The sequence below is a fragment of the Corvus cornix genome, chromosome 21 (genome assembly GCF_000738735.6).
Source record: "Corvus cornix cornix isolate S_Up_H32 chromosome 21, ASM73873v5, whole genome shotgun sequence".
NCBI classification, from domain to species: Eukaryota; Metazoa; Chordata; class Aves; order Passeriformes; family Corvidae; genus Corvus; species Corvus cornix.
Genome location: NC_046350.1, coordinates 1,284,073 through 1,307,841, shown reverse-complemented (window position 1 = coordinate 1,307,841; position 23,769 = coordinate 1,284,073). Strand labels below are relative to the sequence as shown.

The 23,769-nt window shown below is 41.8% G+C and overlaps 2 protein-coding genes across 3 annotated transcripts in view; both read left to right on the top strand.

Moving 5' to 3' along the window:
• Positions 1 to 6,851, top strand: part of MTOR (mechanistic target of rapamycin kinase) — a 64,585-nt gene extending 57,734 nt beyond the window's left edge. For both annotated transcript variants that reach the window (XM_010405753.3, XM_019289722.3), the window contains 11 exons: positions 214 to 361; positions 1,041 to 1,163; positions 1,573 to 1,655; positions 2,628 to 2,700; positions 3,194 to 3,268; positions 3,754 to 3,889; positions 4,197 to 4,262; positions 4,405 to 4,485; positions 4,772 to 4,852; positions 5,278 to 5,383; positions 5,867 to 6,851. In XM_010405753.3, the coding sequence (XP_010404055.1) occupies positions 214 to 361; positions 1,041 to 1,163; positions 1,573 to 1,655; positions 2,628 to 2,700; positions 3,194 to 3,268; positions 3,754 to 3,889; positions 4,197 to 4,262; positions 4,405 to 4,485; positions 4,772 to 4,852; positions 5,278 to 5,383; positions 5,867 to 5,882 (988 nt within the window). In that variant the 3' untranslated portion in view covers positions 5,883 to 6,851. The remainder of the gene's footprint in view (positions 1 to 213; positions 362 to 1,040; positions 1,164 to 1,572; positions 1,656 to 2,627; positions 2,701 to 3,193; positions 3,269 to 3,753; positions 3,890 to 4,196; positions 4,263 to 4,404; positions 4,486 to 4,771; positions 4,853 to 5,277; positions 5,384 to 5,866) is intronic.
• A 1,157-nt stretch (positions 6,852 to 8,008) lies between these two features.
• On the top strand, positions 8,009 to 22,590 carry EXOSC10 (exosome component 10). Its single transcript, XM_010405751.3, has 25 exons — positions 8,009 to 8,161; positions 9,103 to 9,239; positions 9,690 to 9,813; positions 10,294 to 10,398; positions 10,788 to 10,953; positions 11,691 to 11,802; positions 12,077 to 12,152; positions 12,289 to 12,399; positions 12,837 to 12,980; positions 13,302 to 13,492; positions 14,202 to 14,358; positions 14,962 to 15,110; positions 15,376 to 15,426; positions 16,157 to 16,268; positions 16,905 to 16,955; positions 17,499 to 17,577; positions 17,741 to 17,856; positions 18,166 to 18,261; positions 18,905 to 18,979; positions 19,416 to 19,503; positions 19,726 to 19,799; positions 20,358 to 20,538; positions 21,007 to 21,068; positions 21,752 to 21,825; positions 22,401 to 22,590. The coding sequence occupies exons 1-25, from the start codon at positions 8,033 to 8,035 to the stop codon at positions 22,429 to 22,431; spliced, it is 2,691 nt and encodes an 896-aa protein (XP_010404053.2). The 5' UTR covers positions 8,009 to 8,032; the 3' UTR covers positions 22,432 to 22,590.
• Positions 22,591 to 23,769: the final 1,179 nt, after the last annotated feature.

Genomic DNA, 23,769 nt, shown 5'->3' with positions numbered 1-23,769 from the left:
AAACCACATAAACTTTGAGCTTGTCTGTAGATTATCTGGCAACAATCTGTGCAAATGGATGTTTGAACTCTGTTTGAAAAGACAAGCAGAGCAACTATTGACAAGACAATTTGGACCAGAATCAGATTTAACAGTAGTTGTTTTAAGCATCTCAAAATCTAGTAATTCACAATAAACAACAATTTGAGCTGTGATTCTCCATTTCTCCTATAGCATCCAGAGATATGCTGTTATTCCACTGTCAACAAATTCAGGTTTAATTGGCTGGGTGCCCCACTGTGACACGCTGCACGCACTGATCCGAGACTACAGAGAGAAGAAAAAGATCCTGCTCAACATTGAGCATCGCATCATGCTGAGGGTAAGAGGCAAAGCTGGCAGAGGTTTTGGTACATTCTTTTAGGACACCAGTGTCTTAATGAAGGAAGATGGTGCAAGGCTTCTTCCTCTGTCTCTTTTCTGATTGTTAAAATAAATAAAAAATATTAGATAAGAGTTATAGCTTGCCATATGTTTATTTGTTTTTCCTTTCCAGTTGTAGCAGTGACCACGAGTTGTTGCCATCTGGTGACTGATATGTGTTTGGAATTTTGCATGATTGATGTGCCTCGTACAAGGCGCCATGCTGCTGGCATTGCAAACGTTGTGTCTAAGCAGCAGGGCCAAAATTAGACAGATGGGAGAAACTGAACACTACTAGAAAATTTGGAATTCCATGCCAAAAAGGAAAGTGTTTTCCAGCCCGGAAGACTTAGTTGGATAATGGTTCTTGAGAAATACTTACCTTTGCAGTTTTCTGGTTAAATAGGGCTGTGGGCTACTGACTTTGTGGATACTAAATCATTTGCTATCCCATTTAAAAAGAATTCTTCACTGTTGTATGATCATCTCACTGTGTTCAAAACATACTAGTCAGTCTACAAATAATTTAAGTATAAACTTGATATGAAATTAATTATGATTGTTGTGTTTCTCACAGTACAACCAGAGGCTACTGGAGGTGGCTTTTTAATTTGCTGAATGTCACTTCTGAATTACAGATGGCTCCAGACTATGACCACCTGACTCTGATGCAGAAAGTAGAAGTATTTGAACATGCTGTCAATAACACAGCTGGGGATGACCTTGCCAAGCTGCTGTGGTTGAAAAGTCCAAGCTCGGAGGTGAGTTCAACACAAGTACTGGCAAACATTAGTGTGTGTAATTATCTTCTCTGCAGAATGAGTGAGAGATGGAGTTTATTCTTCCTAAACCCCAGCCAAATCACTGCAGAACACATATCCACACATGTGTCCCCACACGAGGGGCCTTACAAGGCTCAGAACACAGGTGAAGTGCAAAGCACAAGACTGGAGCTGTCAGTCTCCATATACTCTGCAGGGGAGAGAAAAGCAGAAGCCCCAGAATATATTCTATTAATGACTTGGACATCTAATTCAAGGGCACTACTGAACCTAAGCATATCACAGTTCTGCTTTGTGCGAAATGCAAATGGTTAATGTATAAATTAAAATATAAACTGAAACATGCAACGTGCCTGCCTGGCTTTTTCTATTTTGTCTCCACTCGTAGGTATGGTTTGACAGAAGAACAAATTATACCCGTTCACTGGCTGTGATGTCAATGGTTGGGTACATTTTGGGCCTTGGGGACAGGTACGTAAAGCTATAAAGGTTTCTTTTATTTAAAAGCACAGACTGTGAAGGTCTATCAGTTCATTCCTTGGATCTGATCTTGTGATAACATCTTCCATTGTGGTTACTGCTGTGTTGTCGTGATACCATCTTTCAGGTCCTAATTGTGCTGCTGTTATTCTCAGCACGGCAGGTATGAGATGCAGTTTGTGTATCTTGAGTACAAATAAGGCTTTCTTTCTTTTTGAAATGAATACAGATGGAACTACATCAACGACCACAAGTTCTAATTTTGCCCTTTTACAGAATGGGAAATCTTTCTCCATCCATTTTATTAACAATATAACTTCCAAAATACTTTTGAAGACAATGTATATTAGATTTAAAATTTGTAATGCAAAAACAGCTGAACCCTTAAATGTTTTAGTAACAAGAGCTCTTATTTCTGAACTTAAAAGTCTCTAACATGAAATTATAAATCTTTGAAAATGGAATTAAAACAAAATTGGAAGATGTAAGCATGAATACAGCACTGTAGTTTTGCTTTTGGCTAGTCTGGATTGATTTTCTTCTCTGTTGGTGGTAAAACAATTTGTGCTACTTCAAGTGTAGCATAATGCATTACATTTTTCTATACTGAAAAAAATGAAAAAGCATAAAACAAGCAGAAATATTTATCCTAACTGAAAAACATTCATAAGCATTTGTATCCAAGAAATATACTGATCGTTCTGGTCCAGGAGGTTATTTATATTCCAAGGTGAGAAGATCTCTAACTCCTGAGAGGTAATTACAAAAGTAATGTGACAGATGTACTGTCAGGAAGGTCCTGTTCATCCTGAGAGTGAAGAACTTGAACAAGCAAGCTATCACTGGCTGTCTTGTTCATGAAGATAAATATCTTTTCAGACTGGAGCTGCTGTGATTTACTTTGGGTTTTTGTAATGGTCTTGTCACCCATGGTCTGTTTTTTCTCCTACTCCTTCACTAAAGACACCCTTCCAATCTGATGTTAGACAGACTGAGTGGAAAGATCCTGCATATCGACTTTGGGGACTGTTTTGAGGTAAGTCTTTGTATTTCGACATGACATTTTTGGTAATATTTCACATTTTCCGGTGGAACAGAAATTAATCTATAAGCCAGGACAAACTGACCTTGGAGTCTGATCCTGGGCAAACCCTTTGGCTCTCTTTTTAGCTTCCCTTTACCTACAGGCAAGATGAAAATAATAGACACTTCATCTCAGAGGCATGTCTTGGTGATTAGCTGACTACTGGAACAAGCAAGCAGTGCTAACATCACTTCCATGAAATTTCTTGGAGCTATTTAAGCTGCTGATAGGCAGTCTGTGTTGCTGGGCACATGCTTGAGTTTTCCCTTTCTTAGCAAGTTAATCATCTGGCTTCTCCCAGTAATTTGTGAAAAATGAGGAACAAAGTTGTGACTTTATTTCCTATTTGGAATAAAATCTTCAGGACTGTAGCAAAAGGATCCCAGTACTTAATAAAGAGTAGGTTACCTATTAATTTACTTATTCTCCATCATCATGTGTTTAGGTTGCAATGACAAGAGAAAAGTTTCCTGAGAAGATTCCATTTAGATTAACAAGGATGCTGACAAATGCTATGGAGGTAAGCATCCCCTCTTTGATTTGGAGGGGACTGTTCCTAGGAAAAATGGCAACCATTTCTCAGTTTTTCCTGTATTTTTTGTTGTGGCTAAACTTTACCACTCCTTAAGAACCAGAGGTGTTAATATTTCAGCTTAATTTTCTGTGAGTTAAAATATCTCTGGTGATACTTGCAATACATTACAGTGGAAAGCAACCTTTTAGTTAGAAAATAAACTAGAAATTCCTCCTATTTCTTAGGCCTTCCTTAGTTTCCCCATTTCAAATAGCTGTTTATATCAGGCAGACACAGTCAGTTGCACGGTACTTCACAAAGATCATCTTCATGGAGAAAAGAGCTTCTTAGTTTGTAATTAACGTCTGTCTTGTTCTCTTAACAAAGCATAGTGAACTCCAGTTCAAAACCACTTCCTGCTCCCTGAGTGTTGCGGTTGGAGTTGCAGAGTGAACAAAGCAGTGGTTGATTCACTTCTTTTTCTTCCAAAGGTGACAGGCCTTGATGGGAATTACAGAATCACCTGTCACACGGTGATGGAAGTGCTGCGTGAACACAAGGACAGTGTCATGGCTGTGCTGGAAGCCTTTGTGTACGATCCCTTATTGAATTGGAGATTGATGGACAGTAAGTGATTCTGATAAAATAGTGACAGCAAGAGAGTATTTATACAAGAAATCCAGAAGCCTGAAATCCATTGTGTTTTCTAACAATCTGATCAAGCTGTTAGTTTGCATGTGGTATTTCTGTGTGCACACGATTTTAGGGATTTTAATATGAAATTACAGCAGTGATCAGGAGATTGAAATTATTTTCAGGTGACATCAGATCTGGAGAAGGAGAAAGGCAGCCAAATCTGTATTGTTTGGGGACAAATTTGCTCTGAAACACTGAAACTCCAGTTCATGCTTTCCAATTCCTTGTTTTCTTGCAGCAAATACAAAGGGCAATAAGCGCTCGCGAACAAGAACAGACTCCTACTCAGCCAGTCAGTCAGTAGGTGAGTAGAAAAGATGGTAGACGTCACAAATACGCTTTTCAAATGAGCTGATTAACAGTCTTGCTAATGTTTCCAGAAGAATATTTCAGCTGCTTTTCAGCTTCACATTGATGCTTCTGTGTTTTTGTGGTTTTTTCAATAGAAATGTTGGACAGTGTGGAATTGGGTGAGACAGCCCATAAAAAAACTGGGACCACAGTGCCTGAATCCATCCATTCCTTCAGTAAGTTTCATTGTTGTTTCTATATTGATCCAGAAACTTAGATCAGAAAATTTCATCATGATCCAAATGCAATTATATGAGATGGGACAGATAGAGTCTCTTGTCAGCATAAATGAGGAATATAATTACCTGAGTTCTCAACTCCAACAAAAACGGTTGTATCTATAGAAAATGCATCTGGGTTTGCTCTCAAAATGGTATTTGGAAAGGGCACGTCTAACCGCAGAATAAATGCTTTTGTTGTTCAGATGAAGTCCTAATTCTGTGTCCTATCTCTGTCTTTTAGTAGGAGATGGTCTGGTGAAGCCAGAAGCTCTAAATAAGAAGGCAATTCAGATCATCAACAGGGTTCGAGATAAGCTCACTGGTGAGCATGTAGTTATGTTTATATAAAAGAAACATAAAATCTGATGGATCAGCACTATCCTTAGTGTTTGTATTTTGTGTTAATCCTTGAATTTAACATATTCTGATTAAGTGGACGAGGCCATTTTCCTGGTTTTATCCAAAACCTAAGTACTGTGCCTGCATTTAGATACAAATAAGTGTGATTTGAAAAGTACAGAGGTGTTTGTAACTACAAAGACTTAATATATTGCATGTCTTAGCTTGTTAGTGGAAGTTGAATTTCTGCTGTCCTGGCTTCATAGTTCGCAGCATTTAGTTGCAAACTTTTACACTTTTAAATGTTATAAGAAACTACTCCTGATCTGCCAGATAATGTACTTGAAGGGATTAGGACCAGGATTTGTGATTCCTTTCATGGTTTTTTTTCATCCTTTAATTTCCAAGGTCGAGACTTCTCTCACGATGAAACTCTTGATGTACCCACACAAGTAGAACTGCTCATTAAACAAGCAACTTCTCATGAGAACCTGTGCCAGTGCTACATTGGATGGTGAGTTTGTCACTCAGCTAACCTGGCAAAACTGTTCTGGAATAGTCTGAGCAAGGAACTACTAAAGAGAACCTCACTTGTGTAGTTAGTTATTTATAGGAGCCTTACCACATACTGCATCTGCTCTGGTAGATTTTGGAAGCCCATGGCAATGCCATAGACAGTCCTCTAGGAAAGTTGCTGTTATAAGTAGTGACAGGGATTTTACATTTTAAGTGTTTGAAATAAGGAATGTGATGGTCAGTTACACCGAAGAACCAAACAAAGATGATTCAGTGTCATTTTGAGAGTTAGATAACTTAGAACTATGCTTAAGGAAGTAGATCTCTTTCCTGCTAATGTTTAAAAATGACAAAGATCACCTGGCAACTTTTCCTGTGCTAAAATGGTGCCTAGTCTGTATGGAATCTCACTCCTTCTCAGTGTTGCCTTTGTGAAACTACATGCAAGTCAACATTAATACAATATCTTTCTTTTCTTTAGGTGTCCTTTCTGGTAACAGAAGATTCCAGAGTATGCACAGCCTTTTATTCTGGAGGCTTTTTCACTCCAAACTTGCTCTTCTACAAACAGAAACTGAACGTTGGACTGAAATACAGCCTTTGTCAAATATTTTTAAATGTAAATGAAGAGAGTTATTGTATATTAAAAGTTGGTGTAAGCCAATGTATAGCTGCTGTTGGAAAAACAAGCTGTCTGAAACACAACACTTGATTTGGGTTTCCAGGACAGTGAAGACTGATTGTACCACAGATGTCTATGGTTCTACTTGGTCTTTGGGGAACTGGAGATCCACTGAAAATAACTATACGGGTTTTCACTTACTTTGCAATGTAACTAAATAACTTGCAGATTAATTATTGCCCTGGTCATTCCTGTTGATGTGGGTGCAGTAAGCTCAATGCGCTTGTGCAGGAGGCTTCATTTAGGTTTGGGGGGAGCTGCATAACTGGAAAGAAAGAGAAGTAGAATTTTACCATTGTTTCCTCCTGTACTTTGTTTTCAAACTTGATTCTTGCCTCAAAATTGGAAATTGTCTGTCTGCTCATTACACTAGTTCAGGATTTGCGTTTCTGACTAGATCAGGGTTTTGACCACATCCAAGATTTGAAAACCTTGAGCTGAGCAAAGTCAGGTTGCCTCTGTGCCACCGATCACTCTGCAAACTGGATGTAGAGTACAAATAAATACCACTTGGGAGCTTCCTGCAGTGTCTGGGTTAAAAAGCAGTGTTGGGAAATAACTAGGGAAGGTTAGGGTTTGGCACAGGAGGCAGATGGGGGGTAGAACTGGTTGTAACTTGAAACAGAAAATAATGGTTATGAAACATGAGGTTGAAGATAAAGTTATGATTTATGAATGAAAAATGTTAAAAACAATGCACAAAATACAACAGAGTAGCCATGTTTAGATGCCATGTTGTATTTGAATATTTTTGTGCTAATAAATTACATCAAAATGTAAACAGTTTGGCTGTGTTCCTGTTTATTCCTAAGTCTTTATTAGGCAGGGACAGGGAAGCAGATTACAATTTTTTTTTTTTTTTTTTTTTTTGAGTTTCCTGTTGCTATTGACTTGTCTTTTTGATCAGTTCAGGTTGTTGGCTTTATTTCCCTTCTGGTAAGAGCTGAATGAAGTCTGTCAGTTGTATAAAAAGACTGTGACCATACAACCCCTAAATTTTTGTTCCTAGTAGATGTGATGTCATCTCTGTGATAAGAACATCAGCTTCTTTGGGCTCAGGGTCACAGCCACAGTTCCAGGCACAGCATGGAGTGTCAAACAGGGTTCCCTGGGCTTCCCCAGCTGCTTGTGCAAGTGCTGCACTCCAAAACTGGGAAATAGGGAGGTGGCAGTCACAAATTTGCGTATTTGCCCTAGCCCTTCTCTAGGCACTGGTGTGGCCATCAAGGAGACTGGGCACCACAATATAAGGAAGATTATTAAGCTGCTAGAGAGTGTCCAAAGGAGGAACATGAAGATGCTGAAGAGCCTGGAGGGGAAGAAGAGCCGCCGAGGGCACTTTGGTCTGTTCAGCCTGGAGGAGACTGAGGGGAAACTGATCGAAGTCTACAACTTCCCCTCGAGGGGAAGAGGAAAGACAGGCACTGATCTTTGCTCTGTGGTGACCAGGGACAGGACCCCAGGAAATGGCTGGGATTGTGTCAGGGGAGTTTTAGGTTGGGTATCAGGAACGGGTTCTTTACCCAGAGGGTGGTCAGGCACTGAACCGGCTCCCCAGGGAATAGTCACGGCTCAAAGCTGCCAGAGCTCCAGGAGCATTAGGACAATGCTCTCAGGCATTGAGATGAGGCACAAGGTGGGATTGCTGGGGTGTCTGTGCAGGGCCAAGAGCTGGACTCGATGATCCACCCCTCTGGCTCCCCTCCCACTCAGGATCTTCTGTAATTCTATGGGTCCCACTGGTGGGTGTTAGTGGGGCGAAAAAGGCCGCGTCTGCGGCACTGAAGCCCAGCCAGGTGCCCGTCAGCGCTTCCCTCAGGGCCTGCTATCCCATACAGGGCTTGTCCTGCCCCGTGCTGCCGCTGGGGGCGAGTGCGGTCCCCGCTGTTCCTCTCCCCACTTCCCGCCACCAGTGCTGCGTTCTCGCAACAGCGGCTGATTCTCGCGATAGCGCCGCGCATCAACATGGCGGCTGCGGCCCGTGAGGGGAGCCCGGCGGGGCGGGCGGGCAGCTCCGGGACGCCCGCGGACACTGGGGGAAGCAGCGCGATGTCAGCCCTGCCCGGCTTCGACAGCCCCGACGCCTTCGTTAAGGTGCGGTCGGAGAGGGGCGGGGGGAGCGGAGGAGGCACTACCGCTCCCGGCGTGCCGTGTGCGCTCGGGCCATGCCGGGAGCTGTAGTTCTGGCCCGCGGGGGCTACGTGGGGACCCCAGCCCGAGCGGGTGACACCCGTAGGGTGTCACCCAGTGCGAGAGAGAAGGTGTGGGCCGGGCCGGTGGGTGCGGGGGCCAGAGAGGGGTATCGGGGCCTGTTACCGGCCTAGGTCGGGCCCTGACCCTGTCAGCCACCGGGGCTTCCTGGGAATGCCAAGGAGTCGGGACCCTCGTGAGGGCCTGTCGCGATGGGAGTTGCTCCCGGCGTTATGAATCGCAGCCCCCGTGTGTTTTACCTATGCACGATGCTGCTTCCAGAGAGGGAACGGCTGCTAGTTCCCAAGTAGGAAGAGTTGTAGGGATTTGGGGTATTTTGTTTAAGTAATAAGGTAATTATCTGCATTCCTGCAGACTTAGAATTGTAGAATATTCTGAGTTGGAAGGCTCCCACAAGGATCATCGAGTCCAGCTCCTGGCCCTGCACAGACACCCCAGCAATCCCACCTTGTGCCTGAGGGCGTTGTCCTAATGCTCCTGGAGCTCTGGCAGCCTTGGGGCCATGACCATTCCCTGGGGAGCCTATTCAGTGCCTGACCACCCTCTGGGGGAAGAACCTTTTCCTGATATGCAACATAAACCTCCCCTGACACAACTTCAGGTCAAATCTGTAATTGTAGATTGAGTTATAAATCTAGCTTTTAGACTTTCATAATTTAAAGCTGTGTAAATGAGCTAATGTGAAGTTACTCCTGGTGAAATACCGCACATTAGAACCACGCAGTTCCAAACAGCCAGGCAAAGTGCATTTCTGTCAAAGAGTATCATGGGTAAACAGGAACAAAATACTGACAAAATGCTGATAATGGAGTGTTCTTGCACAGTATGCTCTTGGCACAGTGGTGGCTGCAACAAAGGCATCTAATGGGCTCCCCCAGCCTGGCGACGAGTATGATTTCTACTGCAGCTTCCCTGGCTTCCGTGCATACTGCAACACGCAGGGTGACCGCCTGCTCCGCTGGTAAGGGCCCCTTTGCATCTCTGGGCTGTTGCTAATAGCTCTCAATCCAAACCAGAAGGTAGCCCCCTACTTTGGCAACTCCAAACTTGTCATGGGTGAAAAGGTGGTTTATTTTACACATCTAATTTTAGCTGCTTTTCTAGCACTTGGCAGCTGAAGTGACAAGCTTAAAGATGGCCTTTCATAATGATTGCCGTGAAGAGCTGTGCAGAGAGGAGCACCTGATACTGAACATGTTAGGCTGTCCATTTTAAAAATCGTGTTTGTGAGAAATTATTTCTAACACTTAATACTGTATAGGTGCTTTTTCTGTTCACTGCTCATGTGGTGGTATCTATAATATGATTTATTTTCGGACTTCGAAGTATAGAAAGTCAAAGAGAACTGGATGTTTTAGTGTTTAGATTGCCTGCTTTCAGATTGCTGACAGCTGTGCTGTTCTCTTGCAAGCATGAGCCAGGTGATGCAGTACCATGGCTGCCGGAGCCTCATGAAAGATTCCAGCAAAGTGACAGGGCTGGAAGATAAATTTGATATGCTGGTTGACTCCAATGACGTCATTCTTGAAAGAGTGGTAAGCAAATTATTTCTGGATATGGTTTTTATAAAGTGTTCAGTTGCCACAAGTTTTCTTTTTCATTGCAAGAACTTTAGTGGCAGTGCTTTCACAATTAGTCACTATTTCCTCAATCTGATGTATTCCCTTTTTATTTTAAAAACCCTTCCATATGCTAGGCCAGAGATCCCAGCAGCTAAGGCAGGTGGGCCAAAGGGAGGGAAGGTAATATGGGATGCATGAGGAAACTAAATACAGTTTGACATAAAATCCTCACAGCCTGAGAACATGTCTGTACATTTTAAAGTGCTTCTCTGAAGAAACTCTTCCCATCCCTGATATTCACCATACTCTTCCCATGTTTGTCTTGTGTTGTGCAGAATTTGGGGGAGATGACTATGGAGGTACCTACCTACACGACTTTCTTTACTCAGTCTGACTAGAGTGTCTGAGTGGGGTGATTTAACAGGTGTTTCACATTGTTTTTCTGGATTTTAGAGTATTTTATTGGATGAAGCATCAGGAGTGAACAGAAACCAGCAGCCAGTCCTGCCAGCCGGGTTACAGCCCCCACAGATGATCGTTTCCAGCTGGAACCGTAAGGTGAGGCCTTGAGCTTGGTTTGGCTGTGTTAGCTGAGCTGTTCTCCCTGCCATTGCACTACCAGTTCTCCAGTGGAGTTGAGTAGTTAAATGTTCTCTCATGTTTTTCACACATTCTAAGTAACTCTCTTTTTTACTTTCTCCTGTTCTGAAAATCTGATTCTGAAATCTATGTGCTTTCAAATGCCATTTCAGTTTCACATGCTCAACAGCCTTTCTTGTGCTTATGAATTCATGACCTTGAGTCCAAACACTTTCATTCCTCACTGAAAAAAAGTGACTCAGTTTTAAGTGTGGGGTATAACTCTTCCTCTGAATGTTAGATCAGAGTAAAAGAAACTCTGAATGTCTGATAAGTCATGTTGGTTTTACCTCTGGTGTTTTAAATAGGCAGGAGAATTCCACAAGAGAACTCAGTCTGAAACATTCCGACTGCTTCATGCCAAGAATATTTCTCGACCACAGCTTAAGTTTCATGAAAAGATTGACAATTCCAATACTCCCTTTGTACCTAAACTTTTTATCAAACCAAATGCTTTGAAGCCTTTGCCTGAAGGTAAGGGGTTTCTTTTTGTTGGGTAATTTGTTGTGAGTATTTGACACAAACCTGTCCTCACAGTCTAGAGGAGAAATCACTGACTGTAAAAACAAATAGCAGGAGATGTTGAATATTTGGGTGTACTGATCTTGGTGACACTGTTTTTTCCATATGTGTAATGTCAGGATAGGTCAGCAAACAGCATCTTCTTGCTGGTATACAGCAAATAATCTGTTCCAAACAGATAATCTGCTGTTGCTTTTTACCACCTTGAACATACACGAGAGTCACTTCTGTATGAGAAGTCTTGACTAGTCTAGTTGGCTTTACAGATATTCTTTCAGATGAGTGAGCTGCACCAGCTGTGTGGAGAGACCTACCTTTGGTTTTGGTGCTTTATCAAAGCTGCTGGTCACACCCTGTCTCAGTAACACATTCTGCTGCTGCCAGTTCATTTGTATTCTGCACTGATGCAGTTGTACTTTCAGAAACTGGGAATGATTGAAAAATTTTTCTAAAGATTTTTCAATTTGTATCCAAGCTTTTGAGCAGAACCACCTTGTGTCTTGCCTAAAAACAGCCAAGTAACTGAGTTGCTATTTGAGGTACAAAATGACAGCAAAAGCAGCAGCACTAAATTGTTAAGATTTTTGGTAATTCAGAGACTCTTGTGGTGGGTGGAGGGGGAGATAGTAGTAGTCTGAGAACATGTTATGTGGGGGACCCAGTCCAGTTATTCAATATTGGTTGTTCAGCCCTCACAAAAAGTGGACGGCAGAGAAAGGAGCGCCCTGAGGACTTGGATGTGCCAGCTGCTTTGGCAGACTTCATACATCAGCAGAGGACGCAGAAAACTGAGCAAGACATGTAAGAAACTAACCTGACAGCAAGGTGCTTGGAGTCCCCTGGGTGAACCTGTGTGGTCAGATTGTGCTGATGCTCATCATGTATACAGTTCTGCATGTGTTTGTGTCCACACTATGTTGTGTGTGATTTGCTTTAGACCTCTGCAGTTATGTTAAACCTCTGCTTAAAAAGAGACAGAATAGGGAAATTACCACAGCTCTCAAAGCCTCTGTGCTCTGTCCTCATTAAGAGGACTGGAATTTAGTCTGTGCTTGTCTCTTTCTAACTTCAACAGGTTTGCTCATCCTTACCAGTATGAACTGGAGCATTTTTCTCCACCAGATGGAGTTCTCAAGAAACCTGAACTCCAGGTTGGTGCCCACTTTAATTTTAAACTACAGATGCAGTACATTTACAGCCATACTTGACAAATTTCAGGTTTGAGGGTGGAGGTTGGGGTGGGAGTTGACAGTGAACATACCATGCCTAATTCATTTGCTCTGCCAGATGTACAGGCCCATTGAGGAAACACCCTGTCATTTTATCACCAAACTGGATGAGTTGGTAGAACTAAATGAAAAGCTTATGACTTGTAAAGAATTTGCCTTGGACTTAGAGGTAATCCAATTGCCTTTTCTATTTAAAAGTTATACATGTACTTTTAGGAGCTAAGAGACCATTATATTCTTCTGGGGGGGGGGGGGGGGGTGTGTGGTTTTCTCCTGGTTTTTGTACTCCCCAACATGAAAAGACAGTTCATGACCCCTGATCTGTCAGACATTATCTGTAAGGTTGAAATAAACTGTGTCAGTATTAGAAGTTTTCCAATGGCATGGCTGGCTGCACACTTCTTAGTGAATTTGATCTTCTTTCAATTAATCTTTAGGATTTTTATGTCATCTTAGTAACTGCAAAGAGAAAGTTTGCTCATCCAGTTGTCTTTTTTTCTCTAAGAAGTCCTTGTTGCTCTTTCTTCCCTCATTTGGAGTGCTGTTTGTTTTATAGTATTGTTTCTGTAATGAATCCTAGCTTACATCTCTCTTCCCTGTTTTCAGCACCATTCCTACAGGAGCTTCCTTGGCTTGACGTGTCTGATGCAGATTTCCACCCGAACAGAAGACTTCATTATTGATACACTGGAACTGCGCAGCGACATGAACATCCTCAATGAGACCTTCACAGACCCTGCAATTGTGAAGGTCAGCTGCCAAATTCACCAGGGTTTTTTTTTAATTATTATTATTGTTGTTTTAGTTTAAGCTTTATTTTAGTTTAAATCACACTGTGTGCTTTGTCTTGGTCGCTTGATTCTGCTTTCACTATAATTTGTTCAGGAGCCTGTTTCCTTGATGTTAATTGTGAATTACTTGCCAGATGCACTCATTTAGTAGTTCTATACTTAACAGTAAAAAACGGAGAAAAGAAATCTGGTCCTAGACACATGAGTATGAAAGCACAGTACTACCAGCCTGGAGTAGAAATGTTCTTCATATCATTCCCAAATTTTTATGCTTTTCAAGGTCCTTCACGGTGCTGATTCAGACGTGGAATGGCTGCAAAGAGACTTTGGTCTGTACTTGGTGAATGTGTTTGATACTCACCAAGCTGCTCGCCTCCTCAATCTTGGCAGACATTCTTTGGACCACTTGCTAAAGCTGTATTGCAGTGTAGATGCTGACAAGAAGTACCAGCTGGCTGACTGGAGGATACGGTAAAAACTGACCCCTAAACAGGCTGGAGCTGCAAGGTAGCACTTCTCCTTGTTTGCATTTCTAGAGCTTCTACTTGCAGAACCCATAGTTATAGGTTAGTCTCAAAGTGAATTAGCACAGCATTTACCTGGCTATGTCCAAAGTTTTTGAGTGTTATATTTTCCCATGTTTTTTAGAAAATGAGTTCTTTTTGGAAAGATCTGAGAAGATGAAGGAATTATAATCTCCTGGAAGCCCACTTCTTAGGAACAGTTCTTAACCACTGCGGTGTTATGGAGACAGTATTTGCTCCTCTACTGCCCCCACAAAAACATTTAGTCACCTGCGCAGGGTAGAGCAGATGGTGTTGGAGCAGCGAGCTTGGCTATGCAGGTGCACCCGGCACACCACAGAGATCTCAAGTCTACTTTTGTAGGCTCTGCAGAGAGAAGAGAGCTATTACAAATACCGTAGCAAGCTGTTCTGCCGTGTGACTTAGATATACAGCAGTTCGGCTATCCAGCCCACAAACAAGAATCTGAATTGGAGAGTGCACAGCATTTTACTGCTGTTGCCTAACCAATCTTTCACTAAGAAAACAGAAGCATTTCCATGTTAGTTCTTGGCATGTCTCATACGCAGTTTGCCATAATATGCCTTGCAAGAGAAAAGTGACAGTTTGGTGGGACAACTGAAATGTGTTAGTGTTAATTGTGGCTCTTTTTCTAGCCCTTTGCCAGAAGAAATGATCCGGTATGCCCGTGATGACACTCACTACTTGCTCTACATCTATGATAAAGTGAGGGAGTCACTGTGGGAGAGAGGGAACGAGCAGCCCACACAGCTGCAGGTTGTGTGGCAGCGCAGCAGGGACATCTGCCTGAAGGTAAAGCTTCACCTGGTTTGATTACCTGGATCAGAGTATGGGAGAAGGAGAGAAAGTCCCTTGCCTATTCTACATCTTTTCCTCTTTTTTTGTCTGAAAACAGCTGTATAAACTCTGACTCAGTCTTGTGCAGTCACTTGTTTCACTAGCTATGGTCCTTGGATTCAGATGCCTTCCTGCTCTTTTTTGAATGCTAGTATTCCTTGGCCTCACAATGTATTCAGGTGTGTCTTTTCTAAGAGAGATGTTACATTTCTGGTTCTGCTGGATGTTCCTAAAAGTTCAAAGCCTTACTGGAGAGTTGCATTCTGAGACAACTATATTGTGCCTATGGAAAACACTGTCTACTGAAAGTAGGCTTTGTGTAATGTAGTAAAGCTTGAAGACAGTGAAGCTGTTCCTGGATTTGATGAGGCTGGGTTTCCCCTAACAATGGATGAGATGTGTGTTTTTCAGAAATAGGCTCCTACCAATAGTTCAGGATAAAAAGCTCAAAGATACATTGTACCAGAGTGTATTCAGTCCCCTGATGTGTCCTTGTGAGATTCTGTCTGAGAGAGGCAAAACAGAAAGCTCACGAGTGCTTCCTTTTTTCCTGTCTAGAAATACATCAAGCCCCTCTTTACAGATGAATCCTACCTTGATCTCTACAGGAGGCAGAAAAAACATCTTGACACCCAGCAGCTGGCAGCATTTAGGCTGCTGTTTGCATGGAGAGACAAGATAGCACGTCAAGAGGACGAGAGCACAGGGTAGGAAGTCTTTTGTTATGGACACTGGCTTCAGTAAATCTCTTGGATTATGCCCCTTCCACCCCTGAGATGGGACTAGTTTGTTACCTGTAGAAATTACTGTACTGCCTCAGGCTGCTTGTTACACAGAAGTCCTGTTATGTTTCTTTTCTTTTTAACTGATTTCATCTTCTCAGACCTTGTAATGGGGGCAGAGTTGTCTACTTTGAAGTCGTTTTTTAAGTGTAACATTCTGTTACTTTCACACCACCTCTTTGTGTTGTAGATATGTGCTACCAAATCATATGCTGTTGAAGATCGCAGAGGAGCTGCCCAAGTAAGTTTTGTTCACCCTGAAGGAGTCTTACTTAATTTTAATATCCAGCAAGTCACTTCCAAGTGTGTAATTAGTTCTGCAGTTGGTCCCTTCATTCCAGCTGTCAGTACTGCTCTTCTCTATAGTTGTTCAATTTGGAAGAGAAATAAATAGCAATACTCCTTCAGAAGGCTCCAGACTTCTGGGACACATCACTTGGATTTTATTGCACTAATAAACCACATTCCTTTGCATTGCTCTATGTCACATGTTCCCTCTGAGATTCCTTCACTTCTACAGAGCAAGAGAGGGATGAGTTCCCCCAAAATTTATTTGGATTTTATTTGCAATTCCTAAAGGGGTGGGGAGGGCAAGGGGCAGATCCCTTAAAACACCCAATTTATACAATATTTTCCTCAAACATTTGGTACTCATCACCTAACATCCATACTTGAGAATAATAAAAACGCATCTTTAAAGGCAGGTCCACTACTGGGCTCAGCTTTCATAGGTAATACTGAATGAAATGATGATGAGGACAGACCGCAGAAAAGTGAGAGGAAAGCTGACTTGATAGCTTCTCCTCATCTGCACAAACCTGATGCAGAATTTCATCACAGAGATTAATCTGACTTGTCTTGCTCTGTCACGGTCAGGGCAGTGGTTATATCCAGTTGCACATCCTTTGATGCAAATGCCTAACATACTAGCCATAAATACAGCACACTGAATTTTCCTTCTCTCTCTTTAGAGAAACCCAGGGTATCATTGCTTGCTGTAACCCTGTCCCACCACTTGTTCGCCAGCAGATTAATGAATTGCATCTGCTCATTCAGCAGGCCCGGGAGATGCCTCTTGTCAAGGTAGGAGTAGCTTGAGACTAATCACTGGCATCCCCTAAGCCAGGCCCTGGAGCTGAATGGTGACCTGTGATGATGTGTATGCTGAAGTTTGCTTTCTGAACACTGAATGTAGTGTTCTGTAGTAGAGCAGAAAGATTTGTTGCAACTTCTTGCCTGTCTGCTGTATGGTGGCTTACACACAGTTTAGTTTCCTGGAAAGCTGGAGCAGTAAACAGACACTGCTTGAACAGAAGGCAGTTGTCTATCTTTATACTGCACATCACATTTGCCTGTGTGAGGAAGAACTGCGCCTTGCAGAATTTGCTGGCTGTGTAAATGGACTCATAAATGTTTTACAGCTATGGTGAGGCAAAAAAGAAAAATCAGCTTAGGTATAAGAAGTTCATTAGTTAAAATATATCAGCAGCATGTTGATATTAATACAGCTTTCCTCTTGTAGTGAAAAAAACCATTTGTGAGCAAGAATGTACCCTTGTGTGAGGTGTTTAAATGTACAGCCAAGTGCAAACACTGCAGAAGAAGAAAGTAATTTTATTAACCTGCTAGCTTGTAATAAATGTGTTGAAAACATTGATAAGGTGGCCAACCTAGAAGAAACGGGGCTTTTAAGTGACTTACCTTTCTCTCCCATTCTAGTCAGAGATTACTTCAGTATTCAAGAAGAGAGCACCTCTACCCAACCCTGAGGTACTGTTTGCATTATATTTTTACCTAGTGTCTTAAGCCTTAAACTTGGAAACAAATGTATCAAAATTCTACCTGCTAGTAAATTGCTTATGTCATCCATTTTACAAGTCTCTCTGCTTTAGCTTAATGGTACTTTTCTGTGCTAGACTCATAATATTACTAGGTGTAAACTGGTATTTTGCAAACCACTATAAAGCAGCACTTAAGGTTTCATCAGCAAACACTCTGGCTGCTGGACAGTGTCAGTATGTTAGAATATATTGACTGAGCTGTAAGAAGAGAAGATTCAGATGAGTTTCTAAGGCTGACTCGTTCTCCCTCATCATGTGTATGAAGTAAAGCATCTCATTAGCTCGTGGGCATTTGCACAGGTAGCCTTTTGATGCCAGATGCAGTGTGCTCTGGCACATCAGCTACACTAAGATATTCCATCTCTGAATTTCATCCCTTTTTTTGGAATTTTCATTGAAGTGTTTTTGCAGTATGTGAAAATAATAGATTTATAGTGTGTTAATGGTGTTTATAATTTGAATCTCTCTGCAGAAGCTGGAGAATGCCCTCTTTGGACCACATGACAGTTCACGGATTCTTACGGATGATTTTCAGAATAACTCTGCCTTGGGTAATTTAGAGTTAACCTAAAAGCTGTGCTAATAATGCAGTGATGGAGATTTGACGTGGGGGAAATAAGTGGTCCTGAAAAAACTTTAAGGGAAATCTCATGACACAAAAGAACAGTAAAATATACAAGAATCTAATAAAAATTTTGTCTCCTTTTCATGCAGACCCTGCACCAGTTTTGGAAGATGTTTGCCTGTTTTCAGACATTGAGAGGACAATTCAAGATCGTCAGCCAGAGTCAACATGTCTTGTTGCTACTGCCACTGTCAGCATATTCAATGTAAGCAGTATGTTTGTAACAGTGTCAGTATTGAAGTATTAGAAAACAGACTTTAAATAATCTGATAAAACTGTGTGGAAGTGTTGAAAGAAATAAGGTGGGAATGCATGGCAACAGTACTAAATTTTGTCAGGCATATGGCCTAACCAAGACAACTGGGTTAGGAGGCCAGCAAGTTAATTCCATGTCGGAGGGTCACTGCTATCAGTGGGATTTCAGAGGGAGAAGCAGCATGGCATGAAATGGCAGTAGCCAAACCAAAAGAATATTCATGTTAATATTTCTTCCTTTTTTTTCCTTTCTTTTAAGGAATGTGATGAAAACAAAGGAAATACGAGGATTTTAACCACTGCACAGCGGAAAGCTCAGCTAATAATGGAGTCCTTTGAAAATCCATTTAAAATGGTAAAAGCTCCCAATAGTGGAACTCAAATTACCCAGTGCAGAGGATGCTCTGAGCTGGTTTTCCAGGCATATCAGAAGAGCTTGATAGAGCATCAGCTGCTGCTTCTCTCTGACTAGAGTGAGGGGATTGTCCTTCTTGCAAAGACACGTGTGGACTTGTTTTCAAAACACGTTTAAATACCTTTTGGATACAAGTCTTTCTACATAGTAAACAGACCTTTCACTAGGTTTTTTAAAGCTAGTTTTAATGCTTTATGCTAGATTTGCCTCACGTTTTCATCTGTACTTTATGGCTAGGGTTAGTGAGCTGATTCTACTCTTGTAAAGAATCAGAATAACAATAGAATACTGTTATACATTTGGAGTGGTAAATTACTAGAAAATAATATCAAAAATTTTTCTGGTGTGCAGTTGATGGTTGGTCTGTTTGGGGGTGTTTTGGTTCTGTGGGGAGGGGTTTTTAGTTGTTTCTTTCTTTAATATTTCTCTTGGCAATAGCTGTGGTAACTTTTTTTTTCCACAAGGTGTTCTGTCTGTAGAATACTTCTTCAAATGAACTCACCGGTTTACAACAAGTAGCATTTTAGCAATGAGCTAAATGTCACATGCTGCATTCAAAGCAAATTTTTTTCCCTCTCTACAGTACCTACCTCCAGAGGAGAATTCTGCCTATGTCTCACAATCTGCAAAGTTTGACCCATCATCAAAAATTTATGAAGTAAGACTGATGCTAAAATTTCCTGCCAAGTAGTACAAAAGAAACAAATAAGTAGTTTATTTTCCATCAGGAGCCTCAGCAATATAGATTTTTTTTTTCTCCTTGGGTATTTCTTGAGAAACTTTACATGTTTCTGTGACATTCATATCCTTTGAAGAACCAGGGATTGGAGACATTCTGATGTATAGTCCCTGTCTGTCAAAGCTGAAAACTCTACTGAAGTATCTGCATTTGTTCTCAAGGCTTATTTGTAGCTCAGAACTTATAAAGCATTTGCTTTTACTTCACCTGGTGCAGCAGATCTTAATCTCTTTTACAGTTGAATTTGATCTTTGGTAGTCTTAATGAAGACCAGCATGTCTTAGCAAGTTTTTAAACAACTTCTTGCCATAAAACTTTCAAGAAAGTGTTTCCAGGTAGTATTTTTTTGTTGCAGATCAGCAATCGATGGAAGTTGATGAGTCAGGCACCAGTACAGAAGAAGTCCAAGAATGAAACCAGTAAGACAGCAGCCCAGCAGTCAGGTACAGCCATTCTTCCCTTCCTTAGTGTGTCTGCCAGCATGCTTTTCCCAGGGCACATAGGTTGCTTCCTGTAGATAATGGATTTCCTGATGAATGATATTATTTGTTAACATTTGTACTCTGTTTCATTTGAGACTTGATACAAGCTGCTTTGCTTGCTTTTTCTAAGCCCCTGGCTAACTTACTCCTGCTTTTTACAGTAATGCTTGTTTGTCTCCATAGCTGCCCGTGTCCAGACACAGAAGTTGCATAAAAAGGCAGCACAAAACATTGTATCTGTTCGTCAGCAAGCCATGGTATGTCATAGAATTCCTCCTTCCAGCCATTGTCCATTTTGACTGTTATAAGATAGTTCAGAATGAAACTCTGAGCCCTGTAACTGAAATACCTGAATGACAGTGTTTTGATAGTAGTCCTTCTGTGGTGCTGCCCTGGGTGTAACAACAGGCCCCTGCTAATTGTGCTGTGGACATCGTCACATCCCTCCATGTGTTCAGCAGGGAGTTTTCCACTGATGCACCTCTGCTCCTCACTTCCTTTAAGGATCCTCAGTTGTACTGCATAGGTTCCCCCAAATATGCCAGTGGGGCCACAGCAGATCTCAGCTTCCCATGTCCTGGGGAATGACAATCTGGCTTTTCATAAAAGTCCCTACTGTGAGGAGAAAAAAGAATAGCAGTTTAGGCCCCAGGAAAAGCACATTTCTCCCCATGCTACTATTGCCAAAGGCAAGAGCAATCACTGGAGCCTGGCTCCATTGGGCAGTTAATCTGCACACTGGTGCCTCCGCAGAGATGTTTCATTCTCCTTTCTTCAACTTACCTTTTTTTCTGTTCTGTGGGTTGCTTTCACAGCAGGAACAAGCTACTAGGAAGAGGGAGAGAGACACAAGTGAAATGGGAGCAGAAATGGGAGTAGAGTTGCCAACACAAGAAAAGAAACGGCAAAAAACCCCCCAGCAACCAGAGGAGCTGGAAGCACCAAGGCAGTTTACCCCCTTTGATTACAGCAATTCCAACTTCAACGTGTTTGCAGGTAAGATCTGATCCCTTGCTAGAGTGCTGCACGCTGTGGAAAATGTTGCCAGCTGAGCCTTGACAAGGCTGTGTGAATGTGGGTGCCAGTGCAGTACAGACTGTTACAACGTGCTTACATTATAGTGGGGAAATACTTGAAGAAATTGACTTGAGGAATGTAGACTTTAGTATCCCTTTTCTGATTTGGAAACAAAATCCTGAAACAATTGGCCAGGTGGGTTGTGGACTTGGATTTTGTTTCTTTTCTCTGTGTGTTTAACCGAACCCAGGAACTAGGAGGCAAAGGAGATTTAACTCCTTTGTAAAAAAGCACCTATTCAAAAACATCTCCTGCCTTTAAAAGATTGTTCTGGATTTTACCATGTGGGAGGCTGTAGTGAAACCTCCATATCATCAGAGGAACTCTGTGGAATGCATTGTTCTTTACTGAAAATTTTAGTGACAGCTTCTCTCCTCTCTCCGTTAGGAAGCAGCAAATCAAAAGAGTCGCCACAGTTTGATCCTGCCAAGCAAGGTTACAAAGGCAAGGTATGGGCTTGTCATGAAAGGAGGAACAGAAATGTGGGCGATCATACGTACCCAGCTGGGGGCTCTCTGGGAGGGCATATGATATTTTCTGCATCTGCAGAATGTTCCCTAACAGCTGCTGAGATGTGGCTTCCAGTCACAGGTTCATGCTTTGTATTACTACCTCTTCCCATTCAGGGGGAGCTTCCTTGGAGTCCCTCAGACTCCCTTGTTGTTTCCCACCTGTTCATACATTGCTCACATCTGTGCCTCTATACATCACAAGCATGACACTTGGACCACAGCAAACCACCACAAATTCCAGTACCAAATTCAGTTCTCAAAAATCACAGATATTCCAGTGGTTCTAGGACACATCAAGTTTGCGTGTTGCTCATGTTCTCTTCCAAGTACTGTTATTAGGAAAACTCCTCCAAGTACTGTTATTAGTAATAGTCTCACCTCAGAGGTTTTTTACTTAACTTATTGCTAACTGACATTGAAAAGAAGAAAAAACCCATAAACAAATCATGGCTTGCTGGTTTTGTGCTGTCCTTTTATGCATACTTAGGGAAGTCTGTGACCAGCACAGGGAAGTCGACAAGCAGATTTCTGTGAGGCTGGAAAGATCTGGCAGCACGTGAATCTCATGGAATATACTTAGCAGGAACCTCACTGTGGTGGTGTTTTATTTGTTTGTGCAGAAATTTGCTGGAGCTAACAAACTTCAACAGTCTGGAAACCGGAGCATGTCCTACCTGATGGGGAAAGCTGAAAGGTGTGTTGTTAGCCTGCTCTCATCTAGCTGGAGTGTTTGCGCACTCCTGCCCCAGAGCCATGGGCAGAGCTTAGCTATTGTCCTCTACTGGTGTGGGAGCTTTAGCATATGTTTAGTTGAAGAGGTTTCATCACAGACTGACATCAGTTTAAAGGAAAAAAAAAAAGAAAAAAAAATCCCCAACAATTTAGGATTAATGCAATCAAAAACAAGTCTGGGTGGGAGGTTTGAAATGCTGAGGTAAAAGTTTGTGTTAATGGGTGTGGGAGTTGCTTTTTTTGATCAGAGATAGGTGGAAGTGGAGAGAACCACTTGCCTAGCTTGGGAGGAATAACAGTACTGCCGCATATGAACATTCTTATTCTGAATAGATACTTAATGTTTACCTTATAGGATTTGATTCTTGTGTGTTACTTAGTCATAAAAGAGCAACACTATCTAAGGGCGGTATTGGAGGGAGAAGAGTTCTGTCTGCCTCACGACCCTTTCTTGATAGAAGCTGTGTAATACTGTCAGTTTTCAGTCTTGAGTGAATTTAGAGGAAGAGTTAAAGTGTTTGTTTAACTCTTTTGCAGGGGTTCAACACACCACTGGCCAAAGAGATAATCTTTGTTACAGGACCTGTGGGAGTTGCTGCTGAATGAAACAATAGTTAGAAGTGTTGTCACCATGGGAAAGCAAATACTGGTCATTGATCGGTTTTTGTACAGGAAAGTTTTTAAAACCATTAAAATCACTTTTTTTCCGAAAGGAAAAACATTTTAATTGATGTCACTTTTGTTATATTCACGTTGCTTTTTTTTTCTAATTGTACTCACAGCATTGCTTTGTTTATAATTTTGAAAGTTTATCCTGTGTCCTCAAACACAATTAGGCTAAACTCGTCACTTCTTGGAGCTGCCTGAAGTGCAGATCAGCATGTTATTGGAGTATGGGAGGAACCTCTTGGCATCTCTAAAGGTAGCACAGAAATGATAGAGATGCAGTAGAGGTGACTCAAACCCCAGCAGTTCAGAGGAGGAAGTGAGGCCAGAGTGTCTTTCATGATAGAACTTGCTTACAAATTGAACTGCACAGCTCATCTCTTACAAGACAGGGTAATACGGAAAAAGAGTGTGTTTACCTCGCAGTGTTTGTGTATTGTAATGGAAAGATTGTATTTTAAGGGGGGGAAAAAAAAAGAGGTATAGGAGACCAATGGTTTCACCATAAACTTACAGAGTGAAAGTAAGAGGCTGCAGCTGAACCTCTGCAGTTAAAGTAACATCTCCAAGTTTTAAATACAGTGAGTTATCCTTAAGTCTTTGTAGAAAGAGTATCAGAAACAGTGTAATCAGTATTTGATGGGTCAGTTACAGAGCTTATTCTAATGCAGACCTCTGACGGCTGGTAATATTGCTGTGGAGAGGTAGGGAACATGACATTTTATCAGGGCTTTATTTTACAAAGACTATGAGGAGGCCTGAGATTTAGTTTGTTTTCAATCTTTTTCCCTGTTTCTGGGAAATAGGGAGTGGAAGGAACAGAGAAGAGGTTTTTCTCATTAGGTATCTGTAGTGGTTTGGTCCAAAATACTCATTACTGTTTATCTGCTGTGAGATAAGAATTAGGAGAAATGCAAAACAGGCACCAAACTTGAAAGAATATAAAGAAGTTTATTAACAGACCTAAAAGAAGAAAAAAAAAATTATACCACCTTCAGAACTCTCCTCCTCCCCCCACCTTCCTCCCTTCTCCCACTGACAATGTGAAAAGACAACCCTTAAGATGTTCAGTCTGTTTACCACTTCCATAATAACCTTGTTCAGTCCATTTAGAAAGAGAAGTCTCTTCTTGCTCATGCTATGAAAACAGTATCACAACGAGACAGCCGCCCACTTCCAAATATTGTTCAGTCCATTCAGGAAGAGGAGTCTCTCTGCCTGCGTGTGAGTCCTTTCCCCC

Coding starts and splice junctions, on each gene's coding strand:
- EXOSC10 (XM_010405751.3), top strand. CDS start 8,033: ATGGCGGCTGCGGCCCGTGAGGGGAGCCCGGCGGGGCGGGCGGGCAGC. Junction 9,240..9,689: donor GGTGACCGCCTGCTCCGCTG/GTAAGGGCCCCT, acceptor TTCTCTTGCAAG/CATGAGCCAGGTGATGCAGT. Junction 16,956..17,498: donor CACCTCTACCCAACCCTGAG/GTACTGTTTGCA, acceptor ATCTCTCTGCAG/AAGCTGGAGAATGCCCTCTT.